At 39.3% G+C, this 21,048-nt stretch overlaps 1 protein-coding gene across 2 annotated transcripts; it reads right to left on the bottom strand.

Annotated features, from left to right (window-relative positions):
* Positions 1-2,825: 2,825 nt before the first annotated feature.
* Positions 2,826-20,966, bottom strand: CCDC47 (coiled-coil domain containing 47). Of its 2 annotated transcripts, none has more exons than XM_079796977.1 (13): positions 20,853-20,966; positions 14,817-15,085; positions 14,239-14,346; positions 13,554-13,728; positions 12,066-12,187; positions 11,788-11,853; positions 11,253-11,354; positions 10,960-11,070; positions 9,664-9,749; positions 8,295-8,353; positions 7,660-7,769; positions 7,285-7,452; positions 2,826-4,925 (listed from the first exon to the last, which is right to left on the bottom strand). In XM_079796977.1, exons 2-13 carry the CDS (start codon positions 15,078-15,080, stop codon positions 4,845-4,847), a joined length of 1,452 nt encoding a protein of 483 aa, XP_079653103.1. In that variant the 5' UTR covers positions 15,081-15,085; positions 20,853-20,966; the 3' UTR covers positions 2,826-4,844. The 2 variants fall into 2 exon arrangements, with proteins under 2 accessions (XP_079653103.1, XP_079653102.1); XM_079796976.1 differs by having other exon boundaries at positions 20,761-20,949.
* Positions 20,967-21,048: the final 82 nt, after the last annotated feature.

The raw sequence follows: 21,048 nt of genomic DNA, 5'->3' as shown, positions 1-21,048 counted from the left end.
AACCGGCTAGGGCGAGGGCACACTTTTTAAAAAAGACATCGCGCCGAAACCGGTTTGGCTCAGTGAATAGAGCGTCGGCCTGCTGACTGAAAGGTCCCAGGTTCGATTCCGGTCAAGGGCATGTACATTGGTTGCGGGCACATCCCCGGTAGGGGGTGTGCAGGAGGCAGCTGATAAATGTTTCTCTCCCATCGATGTTTCTAACTCTCTATCCCTCTCTCTTCCTCTCTGTAAAAAATCAATAAAATATATTTTAAAAAAATAAAAGAAAAAAAAGATCGCAAATGCCCCCTCACTTTGGCCTCTAGGGTAACAAGCTGACAAGTTGCAAAGGGGAAATACACACTTTCTGTGCTTCAGGTTACTTATCTGTAAAAGGAGGAAAACAGCTCAACTAATGGGACTATCATCTTTATCTTTCCCCCACACCTGGATCCTTCCTCATCCGCAGCCCTTAGAGATACGCTGTTTGCAGACACCTATAAGGTTTTCCTTGATGAGGAAGCTAGCCTAAGCCAAGGCAGGCAGGGCTCGAGAAATGATGAAGCAATCTCAAGTGATGGAACAAACCTTCCTTTTGTGAGTGCGTTTTTTTGTTTTGTTTTATTTTTTCAGGGACTTACTCCAACCACGGAGTGGGGGGGGGGGAGAAACGGTTTTTCCAAAATTGGATATATATATCTAGAGGTCCTCGGTTCGATTTCCGGTCAGGGTGCAAGGATTCAGGCTTGCTCCCCAGTAGGGAGTGAGCAGGAGGCAGCTGATCTAAGTTTCTATCTCTCTGTCTCTAAAATCAATAAAAACATATTTTTTTTAAATATCTAAAAACAAAAAGGTTTGAATGCTTTTTATTTTAAAACATTTATTTTGATACTTTTTATTGATTTTTAGAGAGGGAGATAGAAACATCGATAAGAGACACATCGCTCACCAAACTCCAGAAACTAAATCCTTTTTGCTATTGCTTTAGCAGTCTGTAATAGAAGCCACTCCTATGGGTATAATTGTCTCCCCCTTACATCCTTTCAAATCATTCAAAATGAGTGAAAGCAGGAACAGTAAAGGAGAGAGAATCCAGGATGATAAAGTACCATATTTCACCCTTCCCACCAAAATAGATCCTTGTAGACACTGCTCTAAATAATTTTCACATTGCCCATTTCTATTGGATGAGTGGAGTGAGAATACCAGTCAATGTATTTCTTTGGTCTAAGACCCATCTGAAGGAAAGAGGTTCACATCTTGGTGCTTGACAGGAAAAGGTTCTACTACTAAGGAAACAAAATTATAAACTATTGCCCTGCCCTACAAAAACAAACAAACAGTCAAATAGTGCAAATAAAGTTAGAGAACTCTGAAAGGATCTGCTTGGTTTCCATTAGGAGAAATAAACACGAGAGTAAAGCAAAAATGCACCACTTGGAAAATAGTCCTAGGTGATTTATTTTTTTGTGAGAGGGGTGTGCGGGGGGAGACATCGATTTGTTGTTCCACTTATTTATGCATTCACTGGTTGATTCGTTTATGTGCCCTGATCCTGGATCGAACCCCAACCGTGGTGTATTAGGACATCGCTCTAACCAACTGAGCTACCTGGCAAGGGCACATTTTAATTTAATTTTTTTTTTCAAATTATAAGAGAAAGTTTTTTTTTAGAAAGTTACAAACATAGACGTGAGCCAGTTGGGCTGGGCAGGCTCAGGAAACAAATTACAGAAGCAAAGAAGAACCCTTGAAGCTGAGGGAAAAGGTAACACACCTGGGGGAAGAAGAGGGGAATGGGAAAGGTGCTGGCGTGCTTTGGCGTGCTAACATTTTTTTTTTGGAAAATCCTCACCTGAGGATATGTTATATTGATTTTTTTGTTTTATTTATTTTTGAAAGAGAGAAAAAATCCACTAGTTGCCTCCTGTTCGTTCCCTTACTGGGGATCAAACCCAAAACCTAAGTATATGCCCTGATTGGGGATCGAACCCATAACCTTTGGGTGCATGAAACTACACTCCAACCAACTGAGCCACCTGGCTGGGGCACACCCCTAACATTTTTACAATGCTATAGTTTAGAAGAGAATTTTACAGATACTATTTCTTGGTGTTGATACACCTGTGAAGTAGATAGAGAAAATAATTACTATCCTTATTTTGTAGAAGAACAGAACAGAGACTCAAAGAGGTTAAGGACTTGCCCTAAGTCAGTGGTCAGCAAACTGCGGCTCGTGAGCCACATGCGGCTCTTTGGCCCCTTGAGTGTGGCTCTTCCACAAAATACCATGGCCTGGGCAAGTCTATTTGGAAGTGGCGTTAGAAGAAGTTTAAGTTTAAAAAACTTGGCTCTCAAAAGAAATTTCAATCGTTGTACTGTTGATATTTGGCTCTGTTGACTAATGAGTTTGCCGACCACTGCCCTAAGTCAAAGGATTTGTTACTGGTTTTGTTGGCACTAAAAACCAGGTTTTATTTCCCAGTCCAGCGTTTGTTTCAGCGTTGCTAAGTGCCCAGGCAATGCAGACAAGTTTGGAGAGCTTAGTGGTTTTCCATGTGTGACAGTTAACAACATTCTCTTCTCTCTGTCCTCTGATTCCTAGAAGATAATGGTGTCCTCTAACTCAAGAGGGGACTTCAGGAAGAAGCCCATCAATAACAGATGGAACTCTAAAAACAGAAATATTTTAAAAATAACTGGCAACAATTAAGGGATTCTTGTCAAGGCCAACTCTTTTGAAGGAAAAGCATTTAAGTGATTTTTATTGAACAGAAAAAACATTCCTATGGGCTTATACTGTTGGAGAGAAACCCGAGAAAAGTAAAGGCGGCACTCTGAGATTTTTGTCAATGAGTTTAATATATGTCCATAGGTTACCATTCATATGAATGCTTAAATTACAAAATTAGCTGCCATGGCCCAAATGTGTGGGACTTTAAGAAAGCTTTTATTAAAGATAGCTAAGCATATCAATTTTGATTTCTAAAATGTATTTTAAAGGTTTGTAAAACAAGGCTAATTCTAGAATTATATAGTATTGTTTTGTTATTTTTATTTTAATAACTTAATTTCACAAACTGTTTAAAAAAATTACATTTGCATCTCCCAGCTGACGCATTTCTGCATTAACTAAGAGAAAAACCCATGTGGAAAGTTTCCATGCAGTTTCAAAGGCAGCAGCACATTCTGTTTCCACAGCAACTTATTATTGCCTCAGAACACACCTGCACATAAAGCATCAGCAAAAAAATACCCGCCCACCCCTCTCCCACCAAAAAACCCAACCCTTTCCCATCCCCAGCAAAAATTACCTGGTAAAGCAGTGACTTAAAAAAAAATGCTTTCTTACTAGGAAGCATTTATAAAATGCAGAAATCTGAACAAGCTAAATGCTCGTGCAGATGAATGGGCCTCTCCCCCAAGAGTTCCTTTCTCAAGAGCAGGGGTGGGGATCGTCTGGCCCGAGGGTCGTATAAGGCCCATGAAATCATTTGGTCTGGCCCTGCCAGGCATTAGGGATGAGTTAATTAAATGCTTGACCAAATATAGCATGATAATTTTAAAATATATTTTTATTGATTTTAGGGAGAGGGATAGAAACATCAATGATGAGAGAGAATCATTGATCAGCTGCCTCCTGCACACACCCCCTACTGGGAATCGAGCCCGCAACTCGGGCACGTGTCCCTGACTGAAATCGAACCTGGGACCCTTCAGTCCTCGGGCCGATGCTCTATCAACTGAGCCAAACCGGCTAGGGCAGCATGATAATTTTTAAGTTGATAATTTTGTATGGCCCGAGAATGATGTTATAAATATCCAAATGGCCCTTGGCAGAAAAAAGGTTCCCCATCCATGCTCAAGAGGCAGAAAGAACTCTCAATCGTTTAGGAAAGCTCATTTTTAAAAGTGTATTTATGCATATTCATGGCTATTTCTCTGAAAGAATATACCCAGCCTCAGCTGTGGAAGAGATAAAAGCAGGAGAAGCAAAGGGACACAGCCACAACACAGAGAACTTCTCCATGAACATCCAGTAGGGTGAGGCAACCAAGAAGGAAAACATCTGCGACTTCACATAGACCACTGATCTGCTCTAGGTGAAGCAGGTAACTTTTCATGCATTTAACTCAAGAAAACCTACAACCACTTAAAATACAGCATTCACAATGTCATTAGCTTATGGTATCAGGTAAGGAGAAAACTGTGCTCTTGTACTACCTATCTGTAGATTTTTCCAGTACATGTCAGTACCCTAAAATCTACAGATATCCTATAATACTGTCATCAGCACCCTCCACCTACAAAACATAGTGAACTACACTGTTTTGAGTCCCTGAAATTTCAACACCACAGATAGTGTTCTAAGTTTTATTTTTTTACAAGTTTGATGTAGACACAGAAGAAAACAAGCAATGTTTATTGTTATTTGTGGACTCTTGGTTTAGGGTCATTCTTTATAGCCATTTCAACTGCCTAGTTTAAACAAAAAGCAACAATCTAATTGTTTATCTATAAACTCATGATATTTCTTCAAATATAATAGCACTAAAAGCACTGATGATTCATGTTATAATTTTAAAAGAATTTTAAAATTACGTAGTTCATATATCATTCCTTTTGTAAAATAATCAAAATAATGTGATTATCTGGAAGAAAATTACTGAAACAGAGTCCTTCCAATGTATTTCTAACTTCTGTATAACTCCAAACCAAAAACAGAACAGATGATGAAATAAGGATTTCTCAGTCACTCGGAGTGTTTGAACTTGCAGATGAGAAATGGACTGGTATTTTTTACGTTTCCTGTGAATTCAAAGCTTATAGGTGGCATCAGGACTCAGATCTCTGGGATGACTTTACATGGCTTTCACCTTGATTTGTTTCATTTTCATTTGCTTCTTTTCCAATTTCTTTTGCTCACGTCTCAAGGCAGCTTCCTAGAGAGACAGACAGAGATAATCCAAACTAAGCTCTAAGCACAGATTTTTAAAAAATCAAAACTAGAATACTGCCTATAATATTACTCAAAAACCTAGACTTGCACCATAAATAACATTCCAGAAGATAGTTATAAAAATTGCTAATATCTACATTGGTTAACAAAAATTAACTTGAAATGAAGCAAAGGTAACTACCATCTCAAATAAGAAACTAAATACTATATTTAAGTTGGATTTGTTAGTCTGGTCTGATTTTTCCTACACCCAGGAAACACTAGGTCAACTTTCAATGTAACAATTATATGAATTTACCAGGGATTTGTACTTCAGTTCAGAAAAGCATAACATCTTTTAAAAATTGATTTGAGAGGGAGAGAGAGAGAGAAACAGCAATTTGCTCTTCTACTAATTTATGCACTCATTGGTTGATTCCTATATGTGCCCTGACTGGGATTGAACCTGCAACCCTGGCTTAGCAGGAAGATGCTCCAACTTGGGTTTGATCTGGTTGGGGCACATACTGGAGGCAACTGATTAATGTCTCTCTCTCTCCCTCTCTCTCTCTCTCTCCCTCTCCCTCTTTCTTTAAAATCAGTAAAAACATATCCTGAGATGAGGATTTAAAAATATACAAATAATTTTAAAATAAATAAAAATTTAAAAATTGAGAACTAGTCATAAAGATATGAATAAAGAGGAGCTCTCATATCATATACTAGTAAAGAAAGTATAAATTGGTACAATTTATTAGCAGCCTTTCTTACTTTCTTTCCCGCCCAGGATTCTTTTCCTCGGGAAAGAAAAAAAAGCACAAATACAGAAAGACACATTCTTTGAAAGACTGCTATATTTTTAATATAAAAAGTTGTAGAACATTGTTTGTAAGATAATCTACATTAAGAAAAGGAATATGCACACTAAACATATAGAGTTGGGGAACTAAATAAGCTATATAGTGTTAACAGTGGTTACCTTTAGGCATGAGAGTTGTGTAAAGGATTATGTCATTTTAAAAAATATATTTTATTGATTTTTTACAGAGAGGAAGGGAGAGGGATAGAGAGTTAGAAACATCTAAGAGAGAGAAACATCGAACAGCTGCCTCCTGCACACCCCTACTGGGTATGTGCCCACAACCAAGGTACATGCCCTTGACTGGAATCGAACCTGGGACCCTTGAATCCGCAGGCCAACGCTCTATCCACTGAGCCAAACCGGTTAGGCAGATTATGTCATTTTTACATGGTAGAATTAAGGTTAGTTCACTTCTGACTTAAGTTCTGGGCCCTCCTTTTTCTTAAACCTATTGTAGTTTCAAACCCTGAAAAGAACTGGAAAACTTCTTTTTTCATAGAAAAATGAAAGGCATTATCTATTAATGATCCCATGTAGATTGTTCCAGTGAATTCATTAAAAAGCCATTTTTATTTTTACAGAAGGTTGCATAAACAGAGCTCTATTTTCAGAGGAAAAATACCCATCAACTAAAAGAAAAAATGATGAGAAATGATAAGATGGGAGGAGGCCTGTGGTGTCCTGGGCACTTCGCTCAACAGCTTTAATGACTACAGGCAACTAAGTGCCACATCCCCCAGAACTTTGTTCTCCTCCTCTTTTTCTGATCAGCATTTATAAGGTTTAAAATTTTAGAACTGGACTATGGTATCTTATTTCACAAAAATGTGAGAACATGCTATTATATGAAACATAATATACCACACTCTAAAAAGCTCTTAAGTTTGAAAATCTAGTTATGTACAAAATAGATACCAAAAATACAAAAAAATAATATCATAAGTCTCTAATTCTATAATCAAATTAGAAAAGTTATAAAACAAGTTTATTTGAACCATAGGGTACATGTGCTGGCTTCTATTAAAATTCCTACTTTCTACCTCAGTAAGTATTTGGCTTGAGAGATGATAGTTTAACTTGCAAAATTAGATTGTTTTGGGGGAATAGGGTAATTCCTATCATTCGCCAGGATCAGATTCACTCTAACATGGTTAGCCTGTGTACATTCCTCCACAAAATTACCTTAAGAGCCAATATGGTACAAATAGGTATCCTTATAAATCTTAGTTTTACCCCAGTAATAAGAAAAGTTGGTCTTGCTCTGACTGGTTTGGCTCAGTGGACAGAGCGTCGGCCTGCGGACTGAAGGGTCCCAGGTTTGATTCTGGTCAAGGGCATGTACCTTGGTTGCGGGCACCCCCCCCAGTGGGGTGTGCAGGAGGCAGCTGATTGATGTTTCTCTCTCATCGATGTTTCTAACTGTCTATCCCTCTCCCTTCCTCTCTGTAAAAAATCAATAAAAATATATTTAAAAAAAAAAAAAAGGAAAAGTTGGTCTTACCTCGAGCCTGCGCTGTTTCTCAGGATCTTCCTCATTCATGATCCGCTCCTTCTCTGCTCTTTTCTTCTCCTCACGCCGAGACTGTGCAGCTTCCTGTCTTTGCACATGCGTCAGCTTCAAGAATTTCTCTTCCACTCTAGCTCGGTTCTTATCTGCTTTTTGTTTGCCCTTTCCCCAAGAAACAAAGAGTTTCATAAGAAATCCATTTTAATCCAACAGAAGAAAAAGCCCATTTAGTATTCTTTCATAAAACTAATCCCATTTAGCAATTTCAAGTAAAGTAGCAAAGATACAATCACTGAAATCCTCAATAGATGATTCCCCCAGAGGAAAAAAATAACAGGTGCCAACTTATAATAAAGGCTGCAGTCTTACTTCTCTGTTGAGTCGGAACTTTTTGGCTTTGTCAATAGAGTAAATCACCATGTTCATCAGGGGTAGCAAAGCTTCCATATCCTTTGGGTAAGTGTTACCTGAACCAGGCACTGGAAAACAAAGCCATTTTCCTATTGAGTTAACAGAGCATTAATACTTCTGAGTCACCAACTCCCTTTTTTTTTTTAATTAATAAACTCTTTTCTTCATATTTCTTAGGCAGCTAAAATGCAACAGAAAATATAATTAAAATATATACAAGGATCTCTTATTGAAGAAACCCAATAGCAATAAGCAGGCATGGGGTTTGTTTTAATATAGTTTGTTTTTTAATGTATTTTTATTGATTTCAGAGAAGTAGGGAGAGAGATAGAAACATCAATGATGAGAGAGAATCATTGATTGGCCGCCTCCTGCTTGCCCCCCACTGGGGATCAAGCCCGCAACCCAGGCATGTGCCCTTGACCAGAATCAAACCTGGGACCCTTCAGTCCGCAGGCTGACGCTCTATCCACTGAGCCAAACCAGCTAGGGCTAATATATTTTTTTATAGCTGTCACTTAGGAGGGAACAATACTCTCCTTAAGGTCACCTCTCAGAAAACAAAGAACCCAGACAGGACATGGGATACTTACCATTAAATGTAAACAGTAGTGTCCTCTTAGTTTCAGGTAGCTTTAAAGGCTGACCTTCCCTGTCATGAAAGAAAAGGCTATTTAGAAAGAACACAAGAAAGATATTCTCTATGCATATAAATTACCCAGTTCACTTAAATGAATAGATACCTACAATTAATCAGCACAGTATTTGGCTTGGCATCCCCAAGTCAAATATAATCTCAGAGCCTGAAGGAGCTTTACAGGTCACCTGATCCACTTGCCTATCTGATGAATGCATTCCCAAGTGACCTTTATACTTGAACACCTCCAAGTGAAATCCCCTCCAGGCAAGATATATTCCATCTCACCTGGGGAACCAGAAATAAGCCTATATTTAAGTAAGAGGCCCATATTTTAAATATTTCTTATTTTGATGAGTTTCTATTTCCAACTCCTATTTTATCTTCCTTCCTGTAATGAAGTATCTTATTTTTGAGCCAGGCTTAGAATAAATTTAGAAATAATCAACTATAGCATATATAATTTAGTTCCGACTCACCAAAGATTCTCTTGTAATCTTTGACTATCAACTTGCTTCTCCCCACCCCAAAAGGCTCCATAGTTACCATAATGTGGTACTTTGCCCATGGTGTTGATACTGAGTTAAGCAGGGCAAGGATGATGCAACACCATCTAAAGGCAAAAGGACCTGAGTAATTCTGACACACAATGAAAATCCAGAATGGCTTTTAATTGTACTCAATTCCATAGCCTATGAGAGAGTAGCCCTTAATCAAAAATTTAGGCCCAAACTATTTCTACACCAAGGGTGAACTTAAATAAGTATGTTCTCCTGAAATGGGAACATACAACAACAAATCGGAATTCAAACAACAAATTCAAGCCCTGAATACGTACATTTGAAATATATTACTATAAATATTACTTTGGGTATTGAACGTGTTTGATAATGCCTATACTCGGAAAGAATATAAGCATCCACTATACAAAGAAGCCAGAAAAGGCCAGATTTGCAATCAAACACAAATCAAACATTATAGATTCATATCATAAATTTAAAAAAGGAAAAAAAAGAACATAGACTATGAAGGACAGAGATTAGAAATTGCATTTTCTTATATGAGCCATTTTGTAAGATTCTCTTCCACGTCACTGAGTGCATGGTGCACACGTGCAGCGACACATGCAAACTGGGGAGGCTTGTTTATCTCCCAAAGGTTTCCAACCACCTTCCTGATGCATGTAGTCAAAGCAAAAGGAAACTTGGGAGTCATGAACTTCCCTCACTCATATGGTAAGGGAAATTGCAGAAGCATCTTGCAGGTGTTTCAACACAGAAAGCTAAAGAAGAAAATCATATTCAGTATTTTTATTTCATACGTACTCTTGCATAATTTTTGGACCCGAGAACTGGTCTGAAAAATGAACGGATTCAATCTTGTCAGCGTAGTGTGTAAGAAAGTGGACCATCTGAAATAGAGAAAATTATTATATTTTAAAGTAGGGTTTGATGTATTTCCATTTTTTCATAAAGATATTTCCTCTTGCCCTGGCTGATATGGCTCAGTGGGTAGAGCGTCGGCCTGTGGACTGAGGAGTCCCAGGTTCGATTCCGGCCAAGAGCACATGCCTGGGTTGTGGGCTCGATCCCCAGTAGGGGGCATGCAGGAGGCAGCTGGTCAATGATTCTCTCTCATCATTGGTGTTTCTATCTCTCCCTCTCCCTTTCTCTCTGAAATCAATAAAAAATATATTTTTTAAAAAGATATTTACTCTTCAGTCCTCCTTGCTATTGTACAATGTCATTAAGGCTAAAGCTTTTTTTTTTTTTAATTACTTTTATTTTTTTAGAGAGAATGGAAGGGAGGGGGAGAGACAAACAGAAACATCAATGTGAGAGAGACACATCGATTGGTTGCCTCCAGCAAACACCCTAACCAGGGATGGAGCCTACAACCAAGGCATGTGCCCTTGACTGGAATCAAATTCGGGACCCTTCAGTCCACAGGCTGATGCTCTATCCACTAAGCCAAACCAGCTAGGGTGAGGCTAAAGCTTTTAAAAAATTAAATTTAAATAAGATAAGGAATTTCTCTATAATGAAACTAGTACCTTTTCTTTAGTAACACCAATGCTTAAGTATTCTTATTGAGCAGCTGAAAATATGTCTCAAAGTAATGTTCTAAATAAGAATAAAAGCATGGAGATAAAACCTAAAATAATTTCAGGAGATTCTTCATGAACATATCACCTTGAACTTACATTTATAACTGTCTTTGAGCTAGCCTACATTTTTATATTAAGATGTGCTGTTACCATTATACAACCAATAGAAAAAAAAATGGCGCTCTATACATCCCTCTTCTCTTACACTAGTTGAAACTAAAATAATGGACTAAATGACATGGTGATAAAGATTAAAGTTGTAGTCCTTTCTAAAAATAATCTGAAAGCAATCAGGTATCCTAGGAACAATTTGCTCTTGATTTAGAGAGAACTTCTTCACTAAACAATTTTTGACAAGTTAATCGGTTGCTTAAAGAAAGAATTAGAGTGTTTGGGGGAAAGGAATACATAATCAATACACTGTCTTAAATGATGAACTCATACAGCCTGACTTTTAGGCAGAGTACCTTGTAAATGCCAATATCTGCAAATATATGCCTTCTATTACACTTACCTTTGTATCCATCATTCCCTCTGTGACTTCTCCCATCTCTGACAGGATGGCCAAGGAGTCTGGCAGTCCATACTTTGCTCCAGACTTAGGTTTGTCACTACAAAACTCACTCTAGAGGAAGAAGTAATTGAAAGTAAGATGTGACATTTTATTATGCACAGACGTTTTCTTCTCAAGAGAATATGTACTGACCTATTTCAAAGTGGTTAATTATGCTATGCTTTGAAGGTGAACATCTATGTAATAATTAGGCACAGTTTCTATGTATATTTGAGTTGGAATAGTCAACGTACCAGATCCTGCATCTCTTTCTGCAGTCGTACCAGGGCTTTCCGAGTACCAATAGCAAACACATAGGTATCCATGTCTTCATCATTCATGGTTACTTTTATTTGCTATTAAAAAACACACACAAAAAAAACAACAACAACAAAACTCACATGTTAGATTCTGTGATAGGCCTATTTCTAAGATGGCCCGAAGATTCCCCTGGTGTATATATACATCCTCCCCTTGAATGTGAGCAGGACTTGTGAAATGATGTGTTATGACTCTGTTGTGTTATGTAGCAGAAGGTCCCTAATCAACTGACTTTGCTATTAATCAAAACAGACATTATCCAGGTAACTGACCTAATCACAGGCACCTCCACCCCAACAGCTACACACTAAGTGGACAATGGTTTGTGCAAATAGAGAAGGGCCCATTTTTTGACAAAGTACATAAGTTGTCAGTAACTCCAAATAGAATCTAAACAATAAACGGAATAAGCTCTAAGAAATTAAGAATTCAATCTGTACAGAGAAAAACAGCAAGAAGAATACATACCACTTGATCACTTGCTGGCCTCATCATACGGGCCAGGACGTTCAGTAAGTCCTGTCTCTTGAGGAACTGGAAAAAAAAAAAAAAAAAGAACAGTTTTAATCTCCAGTTACTACAAAGAAGAGACCCTGGAGAGGGAATCAGATGTTTCAAATATACTTGACATTTGCCAGTTAGTAGTAGAAGATGACTTTTAGACCTCCTTGAAGACACTAAACTTAGAGGATTTGGAAAAAAACAAAAGGTAGACATATACATTGCATCAGAAATTCCCTACTTACCCTGAGCTGGATAAGCATCCCCTCACAGCACACTCGACCAGAACACCACAGGTTGTAGATATGCTCATTCTCCTGGTTCAGCTTTCCTGTACTTGTGGCTTCTTTGTTTGTTCCATCATCCCCTAGGAGTAAACCACTTAATGTGATTCTCTGAAAGTGTTGAGGCCTAATCACCAATCCCTCCTCCACTCTGACCCCACAATGATCAGAGTTTTAGGGTGGCAATACGTTGAGATCGTAGAGAACTCTCCTTTGAACATAGATGACAACAGATGGGCATTGTTCCTTTTACTTTTAAAACTCTATTGTCTCCATAAAAAAATCATACGCTAGCATTACTATGTCCTTGTTAGTTAGACAGCTTGCAGTATAAGTTCCTTAAGAGCAGATTAAAAAATGGAGCAAAATCAGTTTAAATGTTTCCCCCCAAAGTTAAAAATACTCCCAATGTAATGAATAATAATAAAAAAAAATACCATCACTACAAACTATTTAACACTCCCTCACCATGTCTGAGTTAACTTTGACCAAGTTTGCTTTTTCAACAGCAAAATGATAATCGTGGTATTAAGAGCTGTATTTTAGATATAGAAAAAGCTAAAATTCCAACCACTTTCTCACTTCATTTAATTAAGTGAACGAAAGAAAGTGCTGAACCTCACAAGGTAAAGCAAGACTAACACCCCAAATGAAAACACATGAGAAGAAGTGGAAGGCATTAAAGGCGGCTTATTATTTTCCTAATGTCCAGGTGAATAAGTACTCTGAAATAATATGGTACAGCAGAGAGAGCGTGAAATTTGAAAGCATGTAGACTAGATTTAATATATTATGGTTGCAAGAAAATAGCATTTCTGGATTTCAGTCCCCTCTTTAGGAAAAAAGAAACTTTCCAACTGACAGTATTGTTACAAAGTTTAAATAAGAAACAATATATGCAAAGTAGCTAGCACAACACATAAACAGTCTACTAAAGAGCAGAGCAGATGCATAATTGCTTACTATTAAAGGGAAACAAAGTATTAAATGCCAAACAGAGGTTGAAGGTGGGCAAGTCCACCTTATTCCTTACACTATGTAACTGCAGGGGCTCCTCTAATGTACTTCAGTGTACACACCTCTGCAGTGGATCCAAAACTCAACTGCCCAGAACCCAAGGGTATTCTAATTTCTAAAAGATGAACTGAAGTATTTATCAAGCTACTTAAAATGTTAAAATTCCTTGCTTTCAGCCAGACTCTTGTCCAAATGTTTTGAAACAATTGTTCTTTAGCAAATGTTGATTAATGGCAGATGAGAAAATCATTTCATAAATACAATTTATTCAGCATATAAAACCCAATAAAAATGGGATCCCTGGAAAGAAAATAAAAGACCACCCTCTTCAGCAATCCCTGAAAGCAATTAGGTACTTATACTGAGGGGAATAAACAGTTCTTATTAGATGTTTTCCAAGCCCACAGCAGGACTTCTATTAGCCTAACTTACCTACTAAGGTAAAGTTACTCTCCAAAAGCTCTCTATGAGAGTTAAACCAGGCCTGAGCAAGGCGACTGTTTTTATTCTTCCCAATGATATAGTTCATGATGTAGGCGAGCAGACCAGTCACCATCAAAATTTCTAAATAATAACTCTCCCAACTGTTTTGGAGGTGTGCAGGAACCTAAAGAAAAACAATTATTCAATTTAATGTTAGTTGAAGCTAAAGGATGGAGTCTAACTCATGGAATGAAGGACAATGAGAAAACCCATAAACAGAAGGGATACTTTAGATAACTGTCACTAAATATGATTACACTTTGAAAAACATGCCCATTTTGATTTTCCAGGTTGGCTTTGTAAAAGACTCTTTAAGGAAATGTGAAGACAGTCAAGTGGGATGAAAGGATGGAAAGCCCTTTGTATTAAAACTTAATTCTGGTCCCACCCCAAAATAAATCCAATGGCTATCATCTTCATCATTTCTTAATAAATAAAACTATGAGGACTAGAACAAAAACACAGGGATTGCTTCTAAAGGTGTGGAGTTTTATCAGAAGGACTGATATCAAACTCTTTCATAGCTACCACAATTATATCAACACCCGCTACAGGTCACTAATTATATTTCTGGGATTAATAACAGTAAGATATTTTGTTGGTTAGTTTGGAATTTAGAATCCTGTATACCTACATCAACAATTGTTATTGGGTCTTTGTTTTTGCTAGAAGAAGTATCTGGTTTGTCTTCATAACCTTCAAATTCTTCATCATCATATGGCTCACCCTCGGTATCTCCCTCCTACAAAAATGAGGCAGCAATCTGTTTTTCCCTACAAATGTCGCCAGAAATTGTATCTCTTTTTTTGTAGGCAACAATTGTAGAGGAAAATAGAACATGTTAGCAACAAGCACAGAACACAGAGATATTACATGTTTTTAACAAATGACTCTCCATGCTTTTGAACCCTGAGTTCTAAATGATATAATTCCCACCCACACATAAAATCCATTCTCTATCACTTCTAACCTCCCACCCCAGGCTTTCCAAAGAGGAGAAAGACAATTCATTCTTCCATCGATGTGAAAGGTAGGAAAACACTACAAAACATTTAGAAGAATTCCACCTACTAAACAAAAATGAAGATACCAGAGAGTAAAAGTCTCCCTAGACCTGGGTCTTACTTTCTTACTTTTAAAGTCTAGGAACAGTGCTAATTAAAAATTTTCCCATCCTTCCAATTTCCTGAAAAATCAATAAGAAAATCTCACCTGGGTATCTGCATCTTCAAAATCTCCTTCTTGGTTTTCATCCTGCCCTTCTAACTCTACAGTGGTCTCATCTTCATCATCTTCAGTGGTAATCACCCGTTGAGGAGATTCAGTAACAGAATCTTCTGTGACATCTTCAAATTCAGCAAAATCATTATCATCATATTCTACTATGTCTTCCTCATCCTCAAAATCATCAAACTTAGCTTCAGAGACACTTCCGAACACCAAAAGGACAACACAGAAAGCAAGGAAGACTTTCATGGCACCTTAAAAAAAACACACACACAAAACCTAAATGGACTGCTACTCTATACACTGATCAAATTTGGAAACAAAAGATATATCTATGACACTCTCCTACTTTTCTCTTACTTAATATTATTCATTTTAGAAAGCATCACAAAAAACGAGGTGGGGGTAAAGAGGCCTAGGTTCTCAGCTGGATTCTGTCACTAATTATCTGTAAAATCTTTAGGTTGGTTTCCATTTATACTGTGCATTCAGTAAGCATTTTTTGAAAAACTTTAGGAACTGGGGAGGGATATAAGAATGAGATGCAACTACTTATCTGTTGGTGGTAATGAAAATAATACATGATCAAAATAAATGAACAAACAAAATAGAAACAGACTCCTAGATTCAGAGAACAGACTGATAGTTGCCAGAGGTAGGGGTGTGGGTGGGGGTCGTATAAGGAGAGGTTGGGAGTTGGGCCTGAGGGAAAAAGTGAAGGGATTAAGAACTACAAATTGGTAGTCACAAAAATAGTCATGGGGATGTAAAGTACAGCATAAGGAATATAGTCAATAATCCTATATAATATAAGCATGATATGCTAAGTGTCTGATGGGTAGAACTTTTGGCCGACCACTCGACCAGTTGCTATGACACACACTGACCACCAGGGGGTAGACGCTCCGACCAGTAGGTTAGCTTGCTGCTAGGGTCCGGTGATCAGGACTGGGCGAGAGGGCCGGACACGCTCTGAAGCCCTCCTGTGGTCCCTCCTTGGCCAGCTGGCCCCCATCAGCCTCGATCGGGACTGGGCAATCACCGGCCAGGCCGAGGGACCCCACCCATGCACGAATTCGTGCACTGGGCCTCTAGTATTGTTATAACTACACTAGAGGCCTAATGCATGGAATTCGTGCAAGGGGCTCGGCCCTCACAGCCACAGCAGCTGCCCTTGGCCCCCGCCGCCCCGGCTTTGTCCGGAAGGTTGTCTGGCTCTCTGGTCTAATTAGCATATTACACTTTTATTATTATAGATATGGGAGCAGGTGGGTACCTGAAATATCGGGGGGACCACTTTGTAAAGTGTATGATTATCTAACCACTATGCTGTACACCTGAAACACAATATAAAAAGTTTGTAAAATCCTTTAAAATGGGAAAAACCACTCTTCGTTCACAGGCTGTACAAAAATAGTCCACCTCTCAGATTGCAGGTCCCTCCTCTACAGCTGTCTCAAAATCAACAGGTACCTGAATATCTCTATTTTTATATTAATATTAACCCCATTTTCCCAATCTTACTTGTTGAAAAAAAGCAAGATATCTAATTTCTCACTTTCTTTTCCCTTTGAAATCTAATCAGCCACCAAATCCTGGTGTTTCTATTGATTCCCAAAGCCACCATAATCTAAGCCAGGCGTCCTCAAACTACAGCCCCGCGGGCCACATGCGGGTGTTTTTGCCGTTTTGTTTCTTTATTTCAAAATAAGATATGTGCAGTGTGCATAGGAATTTGTTCATAGTTTTTTTTTAAACTACCGTACTTTCCGGTGTATAAGACGACTGGGCGTATAAGATTTTCCTGGGTTAAAAAGTGGTTTTATACGCTGGAAAATACGGTATATTGGACTATATTGATGGGATTAGTATAATGGATTAGATATATTGGACTACCGTATTTTCCGGCATATAAAATGACTTTTTAACCCAGGAAAATCTTATACACCCAGTCATCTTATACGCCGGAAAATACGGTATAGTCCGGCCCTCCAATGGTCTGAGGGACAGTGAACTGGCCCCCTGTTTAAAAAGTTTGAGGACCCCTGATCTAAGCTACCACCACCTGCTGAAGAACCACAGTATTTTCCTAAATGGTCTCCCTTATCTCAACTCTCCCTAGAAATCATGGCCATTTTTCTAAAATGCAACTTTTGCTACATAAGGACTCAATAACCATCAAAAGCTAAGCAATTCCTGGAGAATAATATAAGAACTCTGGCTTTTACTGCTTTTCATAAAATGATTCTACCGTATCTAAATAAATGTACCTTCACTGAACATACTACCATGTCAGATATTAAGCCAAGAGAGTAAAACATGACTCCCAAATAACTGTAAATTTGCACAAGAATTCAGCTTCAAGGATATGTGTTACAGTATTACTTATAGTAGTGGAAAATTTGAAATTGTTTGGTTAAACCATAGGTACATAGGAAGGACATATATACATCTACATATAAATAATAATTACTTTGTATGGTAGGATTATGGGCATTTTGCCTTGTTTTTATGTTTTCTAATTTTCCTATGATGTGCTTTTGTAATAAAAAGTTCTTTAAAAAATTAAAAGCATAGTTTCTGCATGCAAGAACAGGCCCTGCAGATGGAAGAATAGCTATAGCATAAAGGCTAAAAATAACATATTGTAGGAGTTTGATATGACGTTGGGTTTATAGACTCAAGAGGGGGAAATGAGGCTGGAAAGGCCAACAGGGACCAGATCATAATGATCTTTACTTAAATAAAGTTTGGATAATTAGAATCAACTAAAGGATTTAAGTAGGAGAATGACACTATCAGATTTGCAATTCAACTCTTGACAGCTCATACACAGGGTGAATTGGAAAAGGGCACCTGAAGCAGGAAAAATTAAGTGGTTGAAATAATTACATAAGAAAAAAAACAACAGCCCTAGCTGGTTTGGTTTAGTGGATGGAACATTGGCCTGTGGACTGAAGGGTCCCAGGTTCGATTCCGGTCAAGGGCACATGCACGGGTTGTGGATCTGACCCCCAGTCGGGGGCGTGTAGGAGGCAGCTGATGGATGGTTCTTTCTCATCACTGATGTTTCTATCTCTCTTTCCCTCTCCCTTCCTCTCTGAAATCAATAAAAAATATTTTTTAAAAAAGAAGAAAACACACACAATTGAACTGGCAGTGGTACTGGAAATGAACAGGAAAACAGATTTGACAGATTTTTAAAATATATATATTTTATTGCTTTTTACAGAGAGGGAGAGGAATAGAGAGTTAGAAACATCGATTACAGAGAAACGTCGATCAGCTGCCTCCTGCACACCCCCTACTGAGGATGTGCCCGAAACCAAGGTACATGCCCTTGACTAGAATCAAACCTGGGACCCTTCAGTCCGCAGGCCCACGCTCTATCCACTGAGCCAAACCCGTTAGGGCCAGATTTGACAGATTTAAGACTTATACTTGCCAAAACCAGTTTGGCTCAGTGGATAGAGCGTCAGCCTGCAGACTGAAGGGTCCCGGGTTCGATTCCGGTCAGGGGCATGTACCTTGGTTGCGGGCACATCCCCAGTAGGTGGTGTGCAGGAGGCAGCTGATTGATGTTTCTGGCTCTCTATCCCTCTCCCTTCCTCTCTGTAAAAAAATCAATAAAATATATTTAAAAAAAAAAAAAAAGACATACTTATCAGCATTGCCTGACCAGCATGGCTCAGTGGTTGACCACTGACCTATGAACCAGGAGGTCACAGTTCGACTCCTGGTCAGGGCACATTCCTGGGTTGTGGGGCATGCAGGAGGCAGCCAATTAATGATTCTTTCTCATCATTGATGTTTCTATCTCTTTCCCTTCCTCTCTAAAATAAATAAAAAATATATATATATATTTTAAAGTGGCATTATAGAAGTCAAAGGAGAAGCACATTTCTAAAGAAACAGAGCTTTTTCAATGGCTGCAGAAAATTCAAGTAGGTTATGAGCAAAAAAAAATTTGGGGGGGGGGTAACCCTCACCCAAGGATATTTTTCCATTGAATTTTTTTTTTTTCCGGAGAGAGTGGAAGAGAGAGGGAAAAACAGAGAGAAACATTGATGTGAGAGAAACACATCGATTGCACAAACCCCAACCAGGGCCCTGGCCAGGGAGGAGCCTGAAACCAAGGTACATGCCCTTGATTGGAATCAAACCCTGGACCCTTGGTCCACAGGCTGACACTCTATCCACTGAGCCAAAACCACTAGGGCTCCAAATGTTAATAAGAAAATCATTTTTGGCAACTGCAGGTAAGTGGTAAGGATGGAAGCCAGAATGCAGGGAGTTGGGTATTAATGGAGGTGAGCAAGTGGCACAAGGGAGTAGGTACTACTCTTTCAAGATGCTCTGGGATAGTGAATATTCTACACCTCATATTTACAGTACCATAAATTCTTAAAAGAATTAGCTCAATATCAAAGGTTATTGCCCAATACTTTGCAACCCATGGCTGCTCAAGAAATATTCTTTGAACTGGACAAAGTTCATAAATTTTTAAAGACACAAGTGATTTGAGAAATACCACACAGTATATCCTTTCCAATAATTGATCTTTAAAGTTAGCATCAGGGAACATTTTATAGGAAAACATAGCTGTCTTCTCAACACTAACCTCAAAAAAGTTTGTGATGTGTCTCCAAACATCCCTAGCTTCCTTTAATAATCTTTTATTATAGTCAAAAGTACATATGAAGAATAGCAAGCACTTTGGTGTAGATTTGGTTTCATATCAGCTCTACCATTTGCCAACCATATGATCTTGGGTTAATTACTTAAAATTTCATGCTCCCCACTTACAAAAGAAGAGATACCATTGCATCACAGGGCTGTAGTGTGGGCGGTACAGACTTGTGCCTGGCACATAGAAGGTACGTAATAAATATATTAGGTCCCATTACTTTCTTCCCCCTGTGCCTTATGAACACCCTGTAAGATTTCAAAACTTCATTTTTAGTGTTTCCTTTTTCAGATCTGGTTTAAACTTTTTCAAGTAGAAGCAAATAAAAGTTAATACTGACAAGGTCAATTGCCTGCCAAAAGGTCTGATCATTTCAAGCTGAATTTCCACTTAGAATGTTCACACCATAGAAGCATTTCTAAGATAACTCAGCACTGTAACGTAGATCCTTCCAGGTTATTTACGTTAAAATTATCCAAGCCATTTGTGCCTTGGCCTTCCCTCTCAGAAGTCTCTCTGCTTCACCTGTCAATTCATTTCTCAAATGCACAATTCCCTGCCAGGCCACCCAGTCCTGAATGAGACTCCTGGGGCAGGGAACACGAACACTAACAAGTCTGGTTTGATTAGCTTCTGCAAGCTCACTCGGCAGTCTCACAGACTGGGTCTGGACGTACAAAACCAGAGGGGAATAAGTGGGAGAATCATTACTTGTTGACATTTTGGATTAGGCCTTTCTGACAATGGCCAGACTACGAGACTTCTGGAAGTCACGCACACGTTGAATGAAAACGCGTTTTGTGTTAGAACCCTTCAAAGAAAGACTAGTCAGAGGTGGTTGCTTCTGTCAAACCACCAGGGTCTATTCCCCACTAGGGAGAATCAATTCATCCTAGCATGTACTCCATTCTTCCTGCCACATACCGTAAGCTTCCTCTAACTTGGCCCTTCTGGTTGGCATTTGCTCACAGATCAGTGGGGAAGCTCCTCAAAACCGTTCAAAATCACCCCAATCCGGAAGACCAACAGAAAATGGGCCTTGGAGTGGGCTTAAGCTTGCTTGTTTGGTTTAAGAAAGTCGGGAGAAGTGAGAAGGAGCGGCGGGGACCGATGCATGTCACCACAGGCCTGATTTAGGGGGTTGGGTGGGAAATCGGACCGGGCTAGGCCACGCAACTCAAGAGTGACCACTTGGGACTGGCCCGGCCCCCACCGACTAACCCACCATGGCCCGCTTCCTACCTGTACCGGGGGCTAGAAACCGGCTCAGAGCTCCTGCGTCTGCCACCTCTACCCCACGGGCCTCTCGGCCTGGCCGCAGCCTGCGCGCTCACCGCGGTTTTAGTGCCCCTGATGCCTCTAGGACACAGCAATACCCGGTAGCTCAGTCACGCCGCCCCACTCTTCACGTAGCCTCTGCCATCCGTTACGTAGACTGCGTGCGGCCCGTCCGCGCCTGCGCGTGGCGAAGGGGCGGGACGCAGCTTCCGGGACCGCGCGAGACCTCACCCACCTACGCCCAGCCGAGGT

The sequence above is a fragment of the Cnephaeus nilssonii genome (assembly GCF_951640355.1).
Source record: "Cnephaeus nilssonii genome assembly, chromosome: 19".
Classification (NCBI taxonomy): Eukaryota; Metazoa; Chordata; class Mammalia; order Chiroptera; family Vespertilionidae; genus Cnephaeus; species Cnephaeus nilssonii.
This window is presented reverse-complemented; position numbering and strand designations above follow the sequence as displayed.

Excerpts from the sequence above, each read along its gene's own strand:
- CCDC47 (XM_079796977.1), bottom strand. The coding sequence starts at position 15,080 with ATGAAAGTCTTCCTTGCTTTCTGTGTTGTCCTTTTGGTGTTCGGAAGT. Across the intron at positions 14,347-14,816 it reads TTGAAGATGCAGATACCCAG|GAGGGAGATACCGAGGGTGA; the intron begins GTGAGATTTTCT and ends TCATTTTTGTAG. Across the intron at positions 13,729-14,238 it reads ACCCAATAACAATTGTTGAT|GTTCCTGCACACCTCCAAAA; the intron begins GTAGGTATACAG and ends GTTTTTCTTTAG.